The following is a 19,635-nucleotide window of genomic DNA, read 5'->3' on the forward strand; positions in this document are numbered from 1 at the left end:
CAAAAGGCATGAAATGATAAGATGTGACTCCCTCAAACGTGAGATATGAAAGGGAGAAGAGAAACTCATTTGAGGGGGGAAGAATTTGAAATAAGAAATGCTCATCTGATTTAAATAAGAAGTGCATACCTGATTATGAAAGGTTATGTCCCTTTCAAAGGGCAAAAATAATGAAGAGTTTCACTCTTTCAAAAGGTGCTAATGGTGAAAGGGTGTGTCTTTTTACAAAGGGCATGCATGATGAAGAGGTGTGACCTCTCCCTCACATTGAGAGATATAAAGGAAAGGAATCACATCCAACAACATCACCATGCATTGGATCGGATCAGAACTAGTATTAAGTTACAAGTAGTAGCATCTTTGTTCTTGGTGGTATGCATGGGGATGTGCTGAATATGTATGCTTAATATACGAAGCTTGATAATGTTGTTATGCAGAATTTAATAGTAATACTAATATAAACTGCAATATGTACGACAATCATACTTAATTTCATATATATATTTATTATACATGAGAAGTTAGTATACTTATAGTTTCATTCATGTTATTACTGTCAATATTTAAGAAGATGGGGATGAGATGTTCCATAGAGGGGCAATCTAAATCCAAGCAATAGGTTAAGTCCCAAGATAGGGTGGGGATCAGCGACCCATAAGCCTTGAGGGTATAGACCCAAGATAGGTAAGGGCTTGGATCTGTAAACTTTGAGGGAACCTATTGTATTTGGTCCTTAAGCGCTTTGGTAACATACATAGACCCTTGTCCCTTAAAACTGAAGTAGTAGCAGGGTCCGATATCTATATTAAGAACCATGAATAATGAAATTAATCATTTAATGAGGAAAATAAATAAGAACTTGCTAATAACTAATTGAAGAATATCAATCAATTTTAATATGTCGAAATAGATCAAGTAGGGGACATTACAGACTAACAGTTAACGACAGTTATAACTGACTCTAAAAATAGAAAAACTCCTAGTTCTATCTCGAAGTTTCTAAAAATATAACTTATGTCTAAAAATATAACTAAATGACCATTAATAAACACACAGCTAATAATAACAATTAAATATTCTAATATTGAAGTCATGGATAGAAAATTTAAAATCCTCTGTTCTTATTGGGAGTGCTTTCTACTATTATCTGTCACATTATTTATCTGATTTTCTGGGGTTTTCCTCACGATGATTAGTACATGAAGTGGGAGACTATTGGTGTAGAAATAAAATATTACGTTGTTCTGAGTTGTAAATGTTGGATTCAGGTGTGCCCAATGGAAAGTTGCAAAAGGTAAACGGAGATAGAGAGGTAGTTCCCTAGTGAAACATGGAAAACTTACATATTTTCAATGGCTATCTCGAAACAGCTACAGTGAATTGACCTGGACCAAGGGAATCAAACAATGGAGTGAAAGGAGTGAAGCAATAATTATCGACCAATATCAATATGCACAAATTAGGTGTACCTAGTGCATTTTTCAAGAAGTATGACTGACCTAAATATAAATTTATAAGATTCATTTCTTAGGAAATAAACCTAGGTACAAATTGGGATGAAAGTGAATTCAGATTATGGAAGCGGCAGTAGAGGTGTAGGAATGGATTAAAGAGTCAATGTGTAGGAGTGGATTAAGACTGGTGCAAAGAGAACAAATTCAGGAGAAAGGGAAAGGTTAGTGTTTCAGAAAAAAAATTAATGAATTTTGATAGCTAATCAAAGATAAAAATGAACAATAGGAAATTTTATGCTTTGGAGGATATGCTGAAAGAAATGGAGATGTCTAAGCTGAAGCTTGGGAGTGGATTCATGGCCCAGGGACAACAAGAAGTTGTAGTAATGTAAACTCACCAAGGTTGCAAGACAACATATAATTCTTCATGCTTGGACAGAAGGTTATGTTAAGGTGAAGTTTCAACTTGTGTTTGACTTTGACCTGATTCAGAAGTATAAAGGCACTAGAAAAGATGGCTAAAATTGTCTCAAAGAGCTTGCTGGTCATTGAGATGATTTTGTTGGACATCCATGAGAAGCTGGGCCTGCATTATCACTGTATGACATTGTGTGTGTTCACAATTTTAGAAGGATTGGATGAATTTCTGCAGAGATTTTGGGCATGTCCTTAAAAAGAAAGCAGCCATGTTCACTGAAGTGGAGTACTTAATGTATTTCTATTTGTCAGCCTCCTTTAGTTTTATTGTGTTGTATTTTGTTTCCTTATCAGTAAACTGGTTTGAATTGAATTTTTGGGAAGTAGTTGTTGGCATTTCTTTTTGTCTGATTTGAGTTCTTAAAGTAATGTTCACTCAGAGTGTACAAATAATATATGCATATATATTGCAGGTGGTCATGAAAAGTTCCTTGGTTTTGCCTAAAACAACTAATGCCTAAATGCTTTTAAAGAAGAAGGAATGATATCTCTCAAGTAACAGATGATATGAGAACTTTTTGGCATATTCTTTTGTGGTGTAATATTGATTACAGTATAAGTGTAAAGTATTTCCAAGCAAATACAGGATCAAATAATCTTTTCTTCTCTCCAAAGAAAAGCCCTCTGTATTACGGAAAATGTTTTATGAAGACCTAGTCATGACCAGAACTGATATGTCAGCTGCTTTCTATTGCTAATTGTCTTGTCTATGTAAGAACATCTGCTCAATTCTTTTTGAAATTTTCACCAATGAAATCACACAAAGTTAAGATTGCGAGCAAACACACAGTACCTTAAGCCGATACAATTATTTGATATGCTTACAATAGGATTTTCTTGCTGATACAAATCTGAGATGTCTTTCAACATGATCACTTTTGCTGATACAATTTGAAGAATGCAAAAACATTCTTAAATGAAGACCACACCCTGCCCAAGTATTGATTTAACATAATACATAAAAAATACCTCAAACAGATCATCTGCAGCCATGTGCAGGTCTTCTGTAGCAGAAAATTGATGATAGCAGTCATCAGAAACTCATTAAAACTTCATTGTATCTTCAAAGTAAAGTCTCATAGCTGGAGCTATAGACTTCCAAAGTATTTTTAACTGCCCCAAAAGGCAGAGAACAGTAACCAGATTCAACAGATCTAAGAATAACTCAGATTTCCCACTCATAGAGGTGCTGAGAACAGGGGCAATTTTGCCTATCAATTTATAACATGAGCAACTATCATCCAAACCTCATCTTGCCACTTGCAAACAGCAACAACTAGCTTGGTGCTCATGATAAGCGATTTTGACCCCCACAAAGAACCCAATGCTGAGTTTATGAACCTCACACCATGCTTCCAGTTAGTGATATGAACAGCAAGATGTATGGACCTTCTTGATAAATTAAACCTTGCTGATAGTTGTCAAGAAACACACCAAACATAGTCGCCGATAGGCAAGAGAGCCTTTGGAACAACACCCAGAACATTTACCCTCAAATCCCAATACTTGCACTCGATTTCATAGGAACAGCTTGGGCACAATGTCTTGATCAACCAACGCAAACAACCTGCAACATTCACTTGGGAACAACATCAAAATAGTGCCACAAACCAAGACCAACAATCTCTGAAACTTGCTATCATTTTATTTTGAAAACCTTCATTGTTTGAAATCCCGAATTTCCTAAACTCCATGAAAATCAGTATGACTCCTGTGTGAAATCAGTTAACCAGCTAGGATGGACCTTTCTCCATCGAAATTAGTGAATGCTGATGAGGGTTTTCGTTCTCAATCAAATCTGGGAAGAATTCTTTGCTCACTCTTATAGCATCTTGTTATGCGTGCAACTTTCAATGAATGAAAGTGAGAGCGAAAACCTCTTTATATAGAGTTGAAGGGAAAATTGCAATTTAAAAATTCAAATTTATTTCCCTCTGAAAGGCCATTTAAACAATTTAGAAACAACTTAAGTCCTAAGTTCCCATTTCCCTTTTGGGGAACATAACATCACTTTATAAATTAAAACACTAAAGTGAATAATGTAACGTTACATTATAACTTTAGTGCAATCATAAAAATAAACACAATCAATTTGTGGAAAGCCTCGATAAAGCACCAAAAACTGAAACTGATCACGCTGAGATGTATTGAAGCTGAAAAATTAAGCTGGGTGCCAAAATGGGCACTAATTAAAAATAGCTGTGTCCTCCAAGAATTGTGAAGAACAACCTAGATGGCAAAAAACTCTACAAAGAGCGTAGCCACCAACTAGGATACCAACTGAACACCCACACAACTATTGGAAACCTAGAAAATTGAAACAAAGCTCCCCAAGAATGCTGGAGTCTCCTAACCACTACCAATTGGCCTACAAGAATTTAGGAATAGGCTAACGGGAAAACATTAGTTGAGTAGGGTCTGAGAAGCAGACATCACAGTCTAATCGACTAATCCTAAAGTGTATTAAGATTAGGATTCATGGCATAGAACTTATATTTGATGCTTAATATAAAGCACATGACATGTTATATATTGTACTACAGTTTAAATGTATTTTTATGTAACTGTAATGTGCCATGGTCATTTCCTCTTGCTAGTTTTTCTAAATCTAAAAATATATTTTTGTCTATTCTACTGGTTTTTTTACCTTTGGCTGGATGGTATTGAATATAGAGTGATCAATGGCTTGTGCATAGGTTGTGCGTTGATGAAAGTATTAAGTCTGAGAATAAATCCACTATAGAAAAAGATGAACGTGTAATATATATTTTGACTCTATGGTATGATGGAGTTTGTTCCCTGTTGTTTATGCTAAGGTGAACAAGTTTCACAAGTATAAATCTGTTTCTTGATTTTCAGTGTACTTTTATTGCGTAATCATGTGTGCAGGAAGGATCTCACTTTAGTAATGCCTAATGAGCGAAGTATGAAAGTACCCAATGTTGACAATTTTGTTGAAGAAGGGAAAAAGGTGCCTGGAAAATTCCGCAACATTACACTTCGTGGGCTTGGTGTGACACTGGAAGTTGAGAAATACACTGTGTCTGGTTGGCCAGCAGTGAGTAGTGCAGCTTTGAGAGCATTCGCTGGAAAAGTTTCTGTTGACTACAGCAACCTAGAAGATGAAGGGGAAGACGAGTATGCAACAGATTTAGATGATGACTCAGCTATGTTGACCACTTCAGGAGTCAATATTGGGGCAAAAAATACCGAGAATAAAGTGGAGGAAGATCTATCTGTCTATGGAACCGCGTATAAGGCATTTGGAGGTGGCAAACAAGGGAAAGAGGCATGTCATGCTTTTGCAGCTTTGTGCGAAGTGTCGTCAATCAACACTTTAATTTCCAACTTTCTTCAGCCATTACAGGTTGGAAAATGCTTGTTTCAATTTGTCATATTGTACCTGGATTTGATCAATTCCATGTTTAAGTAATAAATGGTTTCAAGTATTAGGGCTGTGTACCAGATGCTAGGATGCCATCTAAAGTCAATCTTAAAGATCTGACGTTTTCAAAATGATTACAGATATTTTAATGGTAAGTGCAAGCAATGGGTTGCTAGTGAAATATGTAGTATTCTTTAGAGTTTCTCTGTATGGCTTTTATTCTCATAGCACGGGCTTCACTTAGGCACATTGTAGGGTAGGCTGATCTCTTAGTCTTAATACAATGTGTATAATCCATGTGTTCAGTTTCTGCAACTACACCTAAGTTCATATTTGGGTTAGTCCAAACCCTGTGGCCAAGAGTGAAACTCCTGTCTCTTTGTCATGCTGCTTGTCATTATGGTTAGGGTCTCGTTCTTGCACCTTGCAACTCCATTCTGTTGCTTTGTCCATTCTAATGTAAGTTGCCACTAGATTCCATATAATCTGAAATATTACATAAAATTTTAAACTCATCAAAATTTAACTCACAATCATTGTTTGTTCATAAGGCCTTCAACTTATATTGACACTCTCTTTCCATTATCACTTTCAAGTTTAAAACTAATGGAAATTTGAAACATTTCATATTGTGCTCCTGAAGAAGTAAAAGCAAATCTTCTTGTAGAACTAATCAGCGAGTTCTATAAATATCCCATATCAAATAATTGAATTGAATTAGGTCTACATATGTTAATACTAAAACTCTGATGACATTGCAATGTGCTTTGTGTTGGAAAGAGGTTGCCATGCTCAAAACATGCAACTGTCATGCAGACCAGTTATCTGTTGTTTAAGTGGTACTTTGTTCACCATCTTCTCTTGGTTAATAACTTAATAATATCAACCTATGAAAAATTTAGATGGCCAAACCTCCTATGCCATTATTAGCTATAGCTATACAGTTCAGTTTCTTTTTACTGACATATTGATCTTTGTTTCTGTTAATTGAATGCTGCTGAGTTGTCCTGAACTTATGAGATCTAGGCTTATGAGACTATCAACCTTCAAAACTCCATTGATTTAAAAATGCCTTCTTTCAATTAATTTTTGAGTTCTAGATAAGTGCATGCCGCAAATCTAGAACATCTTCTGACATCTATTTCTGCAATTTTTGAAGAATCATCACATATGATAAGATTCATTAGGCCTTACATCTATGTTACCCCGAGTTTCCGGGACGGGGACAGCAGGGGACGACGGGATGCATTTCCGGGACGGGGACAGCAGGGGACGACGAGATGCATTTCCGGGACGGCAATTTTTTTTGCCAATTTTGGGGATGGCAGGGGGATGGCTATATAAAATATAGGGAAAATTTAAAATATATCGGAAAATTCTAAATGTTCATATGAAAACATGAATAAAGCATGCATATATACATTATATTCATATGAAAACATGGATATATCATGTGTATGACACTATGAAAACATTTTAGAATGTAAATTCTGAACATACAACATTGTCAATACTCAATATGCAATTATGCATTCATAATTCATAATTTCAATTCATTCACATTGTCAATATGCATATCATACTAGATATTAAAGAAATAACATACAAAATGTCAAAATGCCCGAAGGCTACACTGCTGCCATATAGTTTCATTGTCAATTACGATATGAAAATCAAAATAGTACTAATGAATTAATATTTTATTATTTTGATTTCCTATTTATAATTTATTATTTATTAATTTTCAAAGTTACCCCGAGTTTCCGGGACGGGGACGGCAGGGGATGGCAATTTTTTTTGCCAAATTTGGGGACAGTGGGGGACGGCAAAAGGGACGGCTATATAAAATATAGGAAAAATTTAAAATATGTAGGAAAATTTCAAAATTCTAAATGTTCATATGAAAACATGGATAAAGCATGCATACATACATTATATTCATATGAAACAATAAAACATGGATATAGCATGTGTATGATACTATGAAAAGTTGAAAACATTTTAGAATGTAAATTTCGAACCTACAACATTGTTAATACTCTATAGACAATATGCAATTATGCATTCATAAATCAGAATTTCAATTCATTCACATTGTCAATATGCATATCAATAGTTTGTTTCTTAGAGGAATTTTTTGGAGGCCGTTTTTTAGGGGATGGTAGGGGATGACTATTTTTCCTTTTTTTTAGCAAATTGCTGTCAGAGGGGACAACACCTAAAACAAATACAAAGCCTCTAACCACAGGGAAAACCAAGATGCAGATCCCTTCTATAACTTCTTGGAGTCTCTCAATCTCTGTAGGGGTGAACAGGTTGTCATGAAAGTTTACATAGTATGCAGAAGTGTGCATGATGTTCCTTGATAGTCCTTCTTTGAGCAAAGTAATATATGAATTTGAAAGTAGAGAAAATTAAAAAATCTAGGAATATTAAATATTCACGTGATAACATTGATAAGGCATTTGTCATATACATTCTAGAAATCTTAATACATAACATAAGACTTGATTTGAGATTCCACGAGTTGACAAACAAATTAACCAATTTTAATTTGCTTTAACTATCAATGTGCATATATATTATATAAAAATTAGAACAAAATGCCCCAATGCTGAATGTTTCAAGTTCAACTGCAAAATGAAAAAGACAGAAAATATACTGCTGCCCCTAATCAGCATTTGTTGTTTGCATCAAAAGTGGAGTCCAAGGCTGATTCACCGCCACTATGAGGGATTGCCTCATCCAATGGAACCCCATCCAATCCATCCTATATCTTCTCCTCATCAACTTGTGTGACATCTTTAGGATCAACATCCCAACATGCAACTGGAGTTCAATGATACTCAAGAATTTGTCAATCCTGAAGTTGTAAGGCACTATGCACGAACACCAACTTCTTTGATTGTCAAAAGCTAAGCTTACTTTTCTTGATTGATTATATGTAGTTGTAAGTAGTGTTGAGGGGCAATACCCCCAATGGTGTCAAGGGGCAATGCCCCTAGCAAGCTCCTTCTTGTGATAAAGTGGATTCAAGTAGTACAGGTCATGCCATCAAACCAAAATTACAGCCGTTGAGATTACACAATGCTTCAAGGAATATGCCATTTTTTTCCAGTTTTATTGATCTAAATTTATCATGTAACATTAGAGTAATTTGTTGATGTGGTGTGAGAAGGATGTACACTAGAGCATGGTTGGAAAATAATTTAAGTTCTAAAATTTTTTTGGTACTTAGGGTATGCACGAAAAATTACTTGCAGGTATGAAAAACTAGTTGTGGACACAAAATTATTAGCACGAGTTTGATTGAAAATACTTGAGTGTTTTGCCAATTCTTTTTTTGGCAAACCATCAAAACTTGTGTTTAGTTTTCACAATTACTTGTTGGCGAGTAATACAACAAGTTAATCAACTATATGGCATGAGTACTTGCAAGTCCTAGGAATACTCTTAGAGTTCTGCAACTATGATAGATGTTAGTCTTACTCATCATATGGTTCAAAAACTTGGCAAAGTAGGTGGTGATGAGGTCCATCTTGCGGACAAATCTATTGCGCCTATTGTTGGTAGTGGTAATATTGTGCTAGAAGATTGCATGCCTAGAGATGTTTACCTTGTATCCAATTTGCATGCAACTCTCCTATCTATTTATCAAATGACATAATGGCAATATAGGTTTGTTGTGAAGAGTATATTGAGCAATTTTCAAGCGAGTAGAAAGGTCGATGAGAAAGGCAAGAGATGCATATTATTTGAATTCAAGGACAAGTTTTGTCATAGTTTTAACCAAAGAAGCAAACATCTGCAACAAATCGCGTTTAATCAAGAGTTGGGGAGATGCTCGATTTTTTCGTTGAAATTGCCCAAAAAAATTGCGATTAAAACCTGATTTGATAAGGAAAACAAAAAACGCGCAAAAACCCGGAAAAAAATGTTGCGAAATTGTTGAAGATGAGGTCGCTTGTATGGGTAACACGCATTCCAGCAACAAAAAGAAGATCAAGCTAAATGTAAGGGCACACTAGTGAGCAACGCGACAAGGGAATCGACTAAATCCACGACTCGACAAGAATGAGTGCGAGCGACGACTCAAATCCAACTACCCTCAATTCCATCGTATACAGACCAATCAACGGGTTGGGAATGAACAAATGGGTGAACTCTCCTCGTGAATGCATTTTTTTGAACGTTTAGATTTTTTTATTTTTCTAAATGTTCTCAAAATTTTTGATTGATCATAATATGTTATTTATTATATTATAATTATTTATTAATTTAAGAAATTTTTAATATAAAGTTTAATTTTTTTAATATAGATTATTAATTTATTTAGTATCAATAATTTATTTAATATATTGTAATTTTTTAAATTGTAATATATTTTAACATGTATTACTGATTTTTATAATTATTTAATAATTTAAAAAAAATTAGTCGAAAGTTATTTTTTTAATATAAATTATTTAAAATCAGTAATTTCTTTAATATATTGTTTTTTCTTTTTGGTCGGTAATATAGATTTTTGTATTAATATATGAAAATATAAGATTACAATACAAAAGGGGCCTATCTTAAGCCCAGAGTATTACATGCATACTTTAAAGCAAAGAAGCAATAGTCTGGAAAAAATCGCGATTAATTGTGTATGATCAGGGATCGCGAGGGCAGCCGATTTTTTCCCCAAAATAATCGCAATTCGTAATAAAATCGATGGTCAACGATTTTTTGTGTTCAAATCGTGATAGAATCCCGTTATAATCGCCCAAAATCGCAAAAAAAAGTCGCTCCAAAGTCCGTGAAAAAAAACCAGCGGAACCCTAAAAGAATTCGTTGGAATAGGGCTTTAAAAAATGATGGTGGCGATTGAAGGTCGACGTTGCAGATGAACTGGTCATTCCGCTGCTGCAGATGTGTTTTGACTCCCCAGACCTGCTAGACGCATTCTTCTCCGACCATTTTCATGAAACATGGGCATTCTATTAACTTTAGGTTTTGTTTTTAAGTTGTATTATTTAAATAAAATTTCATTTATATTTTGTTTCAAACAATTTGTTTTTTATTTAAACTATAAATTTCAATACATTATTTATATATTTATATTTTAATGAACACATTATTTAACAAGATAAAATATTTAATTATAATATATTTATCATTTAATATATAAAGTTTAATATATTTATTATTTATATATTATAATATATTTATCATTTAATATATAAAGTTTAATATATCAATAATATTTAAATTAAAAATTTTAACATATTTATATTACAATGTTACTAAATATATTACAATATATTCAAATTTTACATAAAATAATAAATTATTTTATTTATTTTAATTTATTACTTATATTTAAAAAAATCAAATTTATATTGACAAATTTAATCACTTTTTTTTCGAATTTTTTTTTCTGTGACAGACTATAATATATCATTATGATAATATGTTTTAATATAATATTATATATATTATTATAATAATACTATATATTATTTTGCAGTAATTATAATTTATTAATATATTAATATAATATAATATATAATATAATTATATTATAGTATTATAATTATATCATTACAATATAATAATAATAAATTATTATATATATTCAAATTTTACATAAAATAATAAATTATTTTATTTATTTTGATTTATTACTTATATTTAAAAAAATCAAATTTATATTGACAAATTTAATCACTTTTTTTTCGAATTTTTTTTGTGACAGACTATAATATATCATTATAATAATATGTTTTAATATAATATTATATATATTATTATAATAATACTATATATTATTTTGCAGTAATTATAATTTATTAATATATTAATATAATATAATTATATTATAGTATTATAATTATATCATTATAATATAATAATTAATTATTATATATTACTTTTGGTTTGCCGATTTTTTCCCAAAAGATAAATGCTTCTTTGATTTGTAATATTACTATAATATTAGATAAATTACAATTTATTTAATATTTTAAGATATATTACAATAATATTTCTTAAAATAAATAAATATTATTAAACCAACTAGGACATGCTCTCACCAAGCTTCCTACCCTATAGCATGTCATTGGCTACATTTGATTTTTTTGGAAGGTTCACTTTGTACAATGTCGCAAACTATTTTGTAATTGATATTTTGACACAATCTACTTATTATTATTTATTTTCAACAATTCTTGTGTTGAAGTCTTTGTTTTATTTGCTTAGGATATCTCTATGCTATGGAATACCCTTAAATATATACATTACAAAGATACTGCAAAAAGGGATTGTATCTTAAATCCCTGAAAGGGCTTGGGCCGCAAAAAACCATGGCTCACCATCCTTAACTACTAAACTGTCTTGCTAAAATAGTATATTCATATCGGCCTTTAACGATTCACACCAAGTAGGACTGGAAGTTGCATCTGAGACCGAGCTAGAAACACAAAAACTTGCAAGCAAAATCTCTCCTATTCAAGCCAGAGGAGAAAGAAACCTTACACGCTCAAACTTCAAACCTGAGCTGGTCGATGTCTCACACTTCGTCGTTTCCTCGGAATGAAACTCAAAAACCATGGCATCCACCTCTCCTGCACATGCTGATATGTTCTGATGGCTTCCATTAACGAATTCCACTCCGCCCTGATATGACTTAGATAGAGTCTTTGGTTTACCATATTCGGCCATCGCACAAAAGGAACAAACCCCAACTCTTCGACTGCAATTTGACTCTCGAAGCACTTACCAAAATCAAAACCATGTCCAGAGTGCACCCATTCAAGAATGAAATCCATTCCAGATATTAGCTCTTGCTCAAAAAGAGAGTTCATGACCCAACAAATATCCTCCTCGGCAATCCCTAATTCCCGGCCCCAGGCCAAAATCATAGCAGCTGTATCCACATTGCATTTCCACCGATGAGTAGCTTGCTAGAAGAAGAAGCCCAACGTCCCCTGCACCGCACTTACCACCTCCTCTGATGGGCATTTGAGCAGTAGTTTGAATCTTCGATTTCCCACCTGCCCATATAGCGCTTTCTGCTGCTTCTTCGTTTGGAAGGTGAACGTGGCCTCCATCCTCTCGCCAAACAACACCTGCAAATAAAAAACACACAAGACAACTAATAGGAGAACGATGAAATGCATCAAGTTTGGCTTCTTTAAAAAGAAAGCCGGTTCGTGCGAGTAATCAATCACATTACTGTCACGGCTCTTGATAGTTAATACTTGACGCTGTGAATATCACGTCATCACCTTCTCACATAGATGGAAACATTATAACCGGGAGCTTGTTGTAAGGAACCACATGTTACGGTTCACATTATTGCCGCCATTGCCATCATTCACGCACACCAAAACAAAAAAGCCGAGGAATAACACACTTAAACTGCCAATCATTACAAAGCAAGGATTAATGACCATCAAATTGTGATTCACACAAATCACATATGTACTCGGGAAACAAAGATTGTCTTATGTTGTCTGTAAGCATGAGATGACACTGTCTTGTCCATAGTTGAAAAACTCGGATTCGACAATGACTCGGCAAGCCCAAAAATTTTTAAAAACTCGGGACTCGCAAAAACTAGGGAAAAAACTCAGCAATAACTTGGTAACTTTATCGAACAATTGAAAATATAGTCATATAATCATATTACATTTTAACTACTTATCCAGTCATATAATCATATTACATTTTTATTCGCGCTCAAAAACCAGATGAAAACTTTGGTGCATCCTATCTCATGGCCAAAAAATAGAAGTTGCGAATCAAATTTGTAATTCTTGACGAGTTTTTCTCAAGAAATAGGGTTTAACCCGCGAGATTTCGCGAGTATTTCCTCAAAAACGTTGTGTGTTTTTATAGAAACTTGGAGCCGAGTTTAATGGCGAGTGACTCAGCTAGGGTTTTGACCCGCGAGTACTCGCGAGTTTTTGAAAAACCTGCAGAGTTTTTCATCTATGGTCTTGTCAACATTTAGATTTCGATTTATAGCCAATTTTATTCTAAATCCAACTTGCCGTCAAAATCTTCAAAAAAAGTATCCTCAATCTGATTAAAGGACAGAGCCCATTTAAACAATTTGTCTGCTTCTGTATTACCCTCTCGTCTGATGTGGCTAACCATGACTTCTTCAAAGTGATTCAAATCCTCTAAATTTAGTGAGATAAAATTTTGCAGGTGCCATGCTTTATTTTGACCATTTTTTATGGCCCGGATTATGATCAATGAGTCCCCTTCCAGATGTAGTTTTTTAATCCCCATATTCCGAGCACATCGAGTTGCCAGCCAAGCTGCATAAGCTTCCGCCTCGTTGTTGGTGCCCTGTTTGATACGTTGAGCTCCCAATTTTACAATGCTACCACTGTGATCTCAAAAAACCACTCCCACCCTTGATAGAGCCCCTCCACGTTGAGCTGCCCCATCAAAATTGGCTTTGATCCACCCCTTCTGAGGTGGAATCCATTCTGTGGGTGAGTTACATTTCTTACTCATCAACCTAGGAGGCCAGGCCCCATGTCTTATTTTGACATTAGGCTATGCTTTTTGTATTTTCATATCCTCTATGGTAAATGGGTGTTTCATAGAATCTATTTGAGAAGCTGCAGCCCCTAGAATTCCCTCAACTGCCTGATCAAGCCTGCTACACAACCTCCTAACATCCTCAGCCTTGTCTTGGAAGATCCTACTATTTCTTTCCTTCCAGATTTCCCATATCACAAGTGATGGGCATATGTTCCATATGCTTGAGAAAGTTGATTTCTTGTTTTGTCTTGGCCAACTCTCAAACACATCTTTGAGCGAATTTGGCAATGGGCTTTGCCACTGCAATTTGCCTTTCACCATATACTAGCATTTCTGTGCTATCTTGCATTGTAACAGAAGGTGGTCAAGATCCTCTTCAGCTTCCCCACACATTAAGCACTTGGTCGGTCCTACCAAACCAAGCCTTTTCCTTCTCTCACCTGTAAGAATTCTCCCTTTTAGAGCCAGCCATGCAAACGCCCTTGCTTTGGGTAAACAATGCTTATGCCAAATTAAATCATTAGCTGTTATGCTGTCCCCCACCATGCCTTTTAGAAGCCTATAGCCTAATTTAACCGAGTAGTTCCCATCTTTAGAACCACACCAAATTACTCTGTCCTGACCTTTTGTGAGGTAAATCTTTCTCTGATCCAAAACTTGATTTAGCAACGCTTGTTGTTGATCCGATAGACCTATGTCTGAGAGGTCTTTCTAGCACCATACTTCTCCCAGGTGACTTTGTTTGGTCACCAAATAATCACTGACCTTGTCACCCTAGATCCTGCATAGATGTGATTTTGTTTCAGAAAAATCGGCCATGTGTTTTATAACTGGGTACACCACCCAAGAGTCATCCCAAAATTTAGCTGACTTTCTGTTACCAATATGCAATGAAAGATGTTCTGTAAGAACTTTCCTGCTACTCACTATGAAGTTCCAAATTGCAGATCCCCTGGGAGGATTTTTTATTGTGAACATTTTGTGATTCTCCATTGAGTCCAGATATTTGGCCCTCATAAACTTAACCCATAATTGATTTGGGTTAGCATAAATGCTCCAAGAGAGTTTAGCTCCCAGAGCCTCATTCATGATTTGCCAATTCCTAATCCCAGCACCACCCTTCACTTTCGAGCTGCAAACTTTTTCCTAAGCCAACAAAGGGATTTTATATTGTTCATTTGCTCCATTCCAAAAGAATTTTCTCATTTTCTGTTTCATCACATTGATGATTTTATTGGGAATTTTTAGACATGACATTGATTTTATGTGAATTTTAATTAAATCAGTAATTTAATCTTTTAAGATAAAATTACTATAGTATAATATACTGTAATTTATTAAATATTATTGTAATATTAAATATTACAGTAATTTATTTAATATTACTGATTAAATTAGCAATTTCAGTAATATTAGAGTAATATGTCTTAATATATATATGTTTGTGGGAGAGAGAAATAAATTGATTTGATATGGATAAGTAAATACTAAATATAAATAGAAAAAAACTGTATAATTTTGTTTGAAATATTTGTATGAATTTAATATTATTGTACATGAATATAAACAATGAAAATCTATATTCTACAATTCATATGTTGAAGTTTCTTTTTTATTTGGTTACAATATCTCTATGCTATGGAAATGCCCTTAAAAATTAAAAATAAATAAATTAGTTTTCACTCTTTTTCTGTAATGTTTTACATTTTTTTAAACATCCGATTTTTTGCCGATTTTTTCCTGAACGAGTAATGCTAGACTGGTTTTAACAATAATGTACATAATCCTTGGAGTAGTAGAATAATATTTTATATCTTTATATATCCTAGCTGCACTAGAAGTTGAATAGTCATCTAAAAGTTGATTTGGACAATCATTTTCATATTGTTAAATAAATTTTGATTGAGATGAGTAGTAGAAGCTTTCATTGAATATTTTTTTTCTCTCCAAGTTTCATTTATTTGTGAATCTTTTCTTGCATCACAGTCTTGGGTTTGACATTGGTGTCAAAGTAAGATGAACTTGGCCTGAAGGAGAAGAATGAACAAGAAGAATAAGCTATTTTTTCATTTTCATTATTCCTCTAATTCTCTCTAAATTCTTGTCCATTATTTGCAATCCCTATTTATTTTTTTGCACTCAACACTTGTTGTGAATTTCTCTTGATCAGGTCTATATAGGCTTGGTTTTGCAAGATAAGCCTTTATTATTGTGATTACGTCAATTGAACCTATTCACACTCTTATAGAGCCACTTGCATAAGGAATAGCTTCAGATTTAATAGAAAATGATAAAAAATCCTCTCTACCATGTTCATCTAACTACAAATTTTAAGAAATAGCCTTTGCATATTCCATCTCCAAATGGAATAGCTTGTGAATCTATAATAGATGGAGTTGAATGTTACCATTTTTACAAACTAGGTACTCACATTGGTATCTATCTTTGCTAAATAATCTATGCAAAAGTTTACAAGTAGGGAGTAAACCAATTATTTGATCTCCAATCAATATGGTGTAGTGCTTATTTTTCTAAAGGCTTTCCAATCAGTAGCTTTTACTTCTTAGCATTCTTCCCCCATTGAAGATTATAGTAGAATTTTGAGCAATTAAGCTGCAAGGATTCTTCAAAAATCCTGCTAATGGGTGTTCTAAATCATTCACAAGCTTTAAATAATCTTTCAATGTAGAGATTTCTTTATTCGTGGCTTCTCTTCATGGTTATACAAGCCATTTTCAATTTTTTTTTTGATCGATAAATGGGTTTTTATTGCATAATCAAAAAGTTACATCTTCAAGTTTCAAAAGATCCAGATTGAAAATATACGTGCAGTATCTGTTAAAATATTCGATGTTATGAAACAATAGAGTGAGAGCTCTATATATAGAATTTACAAGAGACGATGTTTCTAAAAGAAACAATCGTAAACTAAAGCTGAAAATAGAAACTAACTAAATAAACTAAAGACGACTAAGATGACAGAAACTAACTAAATAAACTAAAGACGACTAAGATGACCATTGAAGAAACATTACAATATTCTATTACCCTCCCTTAATGGTCATGTCATCGTTCTAACTAACCAGAGAAAAACAGAGAAGGCTGCCACCTTCTTCTCAGAATGTTCTGCGACATGAGCCTGCCACTGACCCTGTCAAAATCTGGAGAACTTCTGGATAACATAAATCGTCCACAAACTTTTGCAGATGAGGATGACGCCCTAAACAGACTGCAAGAAGCCACGGTTTTCGAGGAAAAAATCGCCAATCCCAGAAACTGAAGATTACAAAGCATCGTTTTTTATTTTTTATTTTTATTTAAACCCACCAATTTTCTTTGAAGGGAAAAAAAATTATAAACCCATCAGAAATTTTTTAAGGAAAAAATTATTAAAACCCATCATAACATCTCCAGGGGACCAAACAAAGAGGCAGATTGTGTGCCCTAGTTGCATTTTTTGCAGGGAGATAGAGACATTGAACAAGGCCCGACTCCACGAAGCCCTAGACTGCAGGTACACAGGATCTGAAACCCTAGGTCACAGAATGCAAAATACAAATGTGGGTTGCAGATCAGAAACACCATAGTCACGAACAGAAACCAAAAATCTGTGTGCACTAAAAAACATAAGAAAACCTCCATGATCTTCAAATGCAGCACCCAAATTGCCCACAAACACAGATCTATGAACTCACAAAAAAATTGAATTATAGCTCCAAAAGAGCCCACAAAATTCTGCATGCAAAAATCCTACTCGATCTTTGCTTAGAAGACGGGTCAAAACCCTTCATGGGTTTGAACACAGAAACCCGCCTTTGCAAATCCGTACCAAAACAGAGAACTGGAAAAGCCTTCCCATAATCCTGAGCCCTCCCATGAGGGAGATAGGCTCAGACCGGCTCTAATACCATGTTAAAATATTCGATGTTATGAAACAATAGAGTGAGAGCTCTATATATAGAATTTACAAGAGACGATGTTTCTAAAAGAAACAATCGTAAACTAAAGCTGAAAATAGAAACTAACTAAATAAACTAAAGACGACTAAGATGACAGAAACTAACTAAATAAACTAAAGACGACTAAGATGACCATTGAAGAAACATTACAATATTCTATTAGTATCATCCATGATTCCTCTTTCTAAACCGACACCTAAAACCTCTGCTACCCTCCCCATAGCTTTAAACAAAGGTTTTACATTGTTTTATACATATATGCATTTAAAACAAGACATAACAAAGCCCAGTAGTGTTCTGTATTCAAGAGACAAAAACAATCTCCTTGTCTTTTCCACTGGACACTTTGGCCTGCTCCATTCGTTCTTCTGGGTCTTCAATTTCACCGTTATCCTCGGGAGGGAACCTAATCCACAGTGTGCGTCTGCCTTGCCTCTTTCTCAACTTCCTTGGACGTCCCCTTTTGCGTTTGGTGGCTGTGGAGCTTCCCGATTGGGAGGGTTTAGCCTCAAAGTCTCCCCACTTTGACATTTCCATCCTTAGCTCTTGCTTCTCCCACGACTTCAAGAATTCCTTGACACTGGGCATCCCTATCTGTGTAGAGGTGCGCTGGGCCTCCTTGTTACAGTTGGTGCTCCACATGAAGTAGGGGCACAAAGGAGGTTTGAACTCACTTGCATGCAGCCATGTATCGTTTGGACACATGAACCCTGCGTCATCCCTGTTTATCCTCAGAAAACTATCTAAACCTCCACACCATTCTTCCCGAACGCAACCTCTAATTATCCACTCAGCCTGCTCTTTTCTTTCCAGCTACAAGCACTAGGCTACGAACATGGAAGCAATCTCGACGTTCGTCTGGTATTTGATTTCACCTCGCATATACTCATCTCCGAAAACAATCTTCACTGGCGTGAGAAAGGTGTGCTCCTCAAATAGGAAGATGTTAGTCAGTCTCTCGTCAGATATCTGCCCCCAAAACACCATCATCGGCCATGTGGCTCTGAGAGAAAAATTCGGCTCCATGATGCACCCTGCAACTTCGGTTTGCCAGAGAGATGATTACTTTTAATAAACTATATTATTTCTTCCTTCATTTATCTCTTTAAGTTAGGCTTGTTGAAGAAGCTAGCCTAGCCTCCTCCGCGTCCTTCCGAGGCAATTAAATGCAGTATACTTTTGAGGTTGGCAAATATAAATGAGAGAGATGTTGTCTTCTCTCGCATGTGTGAGTAAGTAAACTTTGCTGCCACCTTTCCCACTATATCTTCACGGTTTAAACTACCACCAAAATCAGTGAAGATATGGGGAGATACCATATCTTCTTGCATCTAAATTGAGCAGCTTTTCGTACTTTTTGTATTAATGATCTTTGCGCACCCACCTTGCCTTGGCATTCTTGCCGTTTCAAGTTGGCAAGATTTAAAAGCATTGTCACCATCTAACCATTGGGAGAGAGTACATCCTACCTAATGTCACCAACTTGTAACTCGAATGCCTGATTGGCACACACATCAGTGTCCATGTTCCCTTCTCTTAATGGAAAATTTTGAAACGTTTTGAAACGTTGGAAATCCTTGAGAAGGTATCTAATCCATTTGACATCCTTATCTAGTCTCTAGTTTTGAGCTTCACCTCGGATTAGAGCTTGGATGATAATTGTAGAGTCACCTTCCAATTGAAGCCTCTCAACTCCCAATCTTTTCCCTACTTGAACTGCCAAAGAAGCAGCATTTGCCTTTGCTTCATTGTTTGTGCTTGGACTTAAGCATTGTTTGCATCTAGCAATTAGCACTCCATTACAATCTTTGGCTACACA

The 19,635-nt window shown here is 34.7% G+C and overlaps 1 protein-coding gene across 3 annotated transcripts in view; it reads left to right on the plus strand.

The window, feature by feature from the left end:
- Nucleotides 1-19,635, plus strand: part of LOC131066095 (DNA polymerase I B, chloroplastic/mitochondrial) — a 153,233-nt gene that overhangs the window by 47,507 nt on the left and 86,091 nt on the right. For all 3 annotated transcript variants that reach the window (XM_058000805.2, XM_058000803.2, XM_058000804.2), the window contains one exon: nt 4,821-5,298. In XM_058000805.2, coding sequence (XP_057856788.2) covers nt 4,821-5,298 — 478 coding nt within the window. The remainder of the gene's footprint in view (nt 1-4,820; nt 5,299-19,635) is intronic.

This window comes from Cryptomeria japonica, chromosome 11, assembly GCF_030272615.1.
Source record: "Cryptomeria japonica chromosome 11, Sugi_1.0, whole genome shotgun sequence".
In the NCBI taxonomy this organism is placed as follows: Eukaryota; Viridiplantae; Streptophyta; class Pinopsida; order Cupressales; family Cupressaceae; genus Cryptomeria; species Cryptomeria japonica.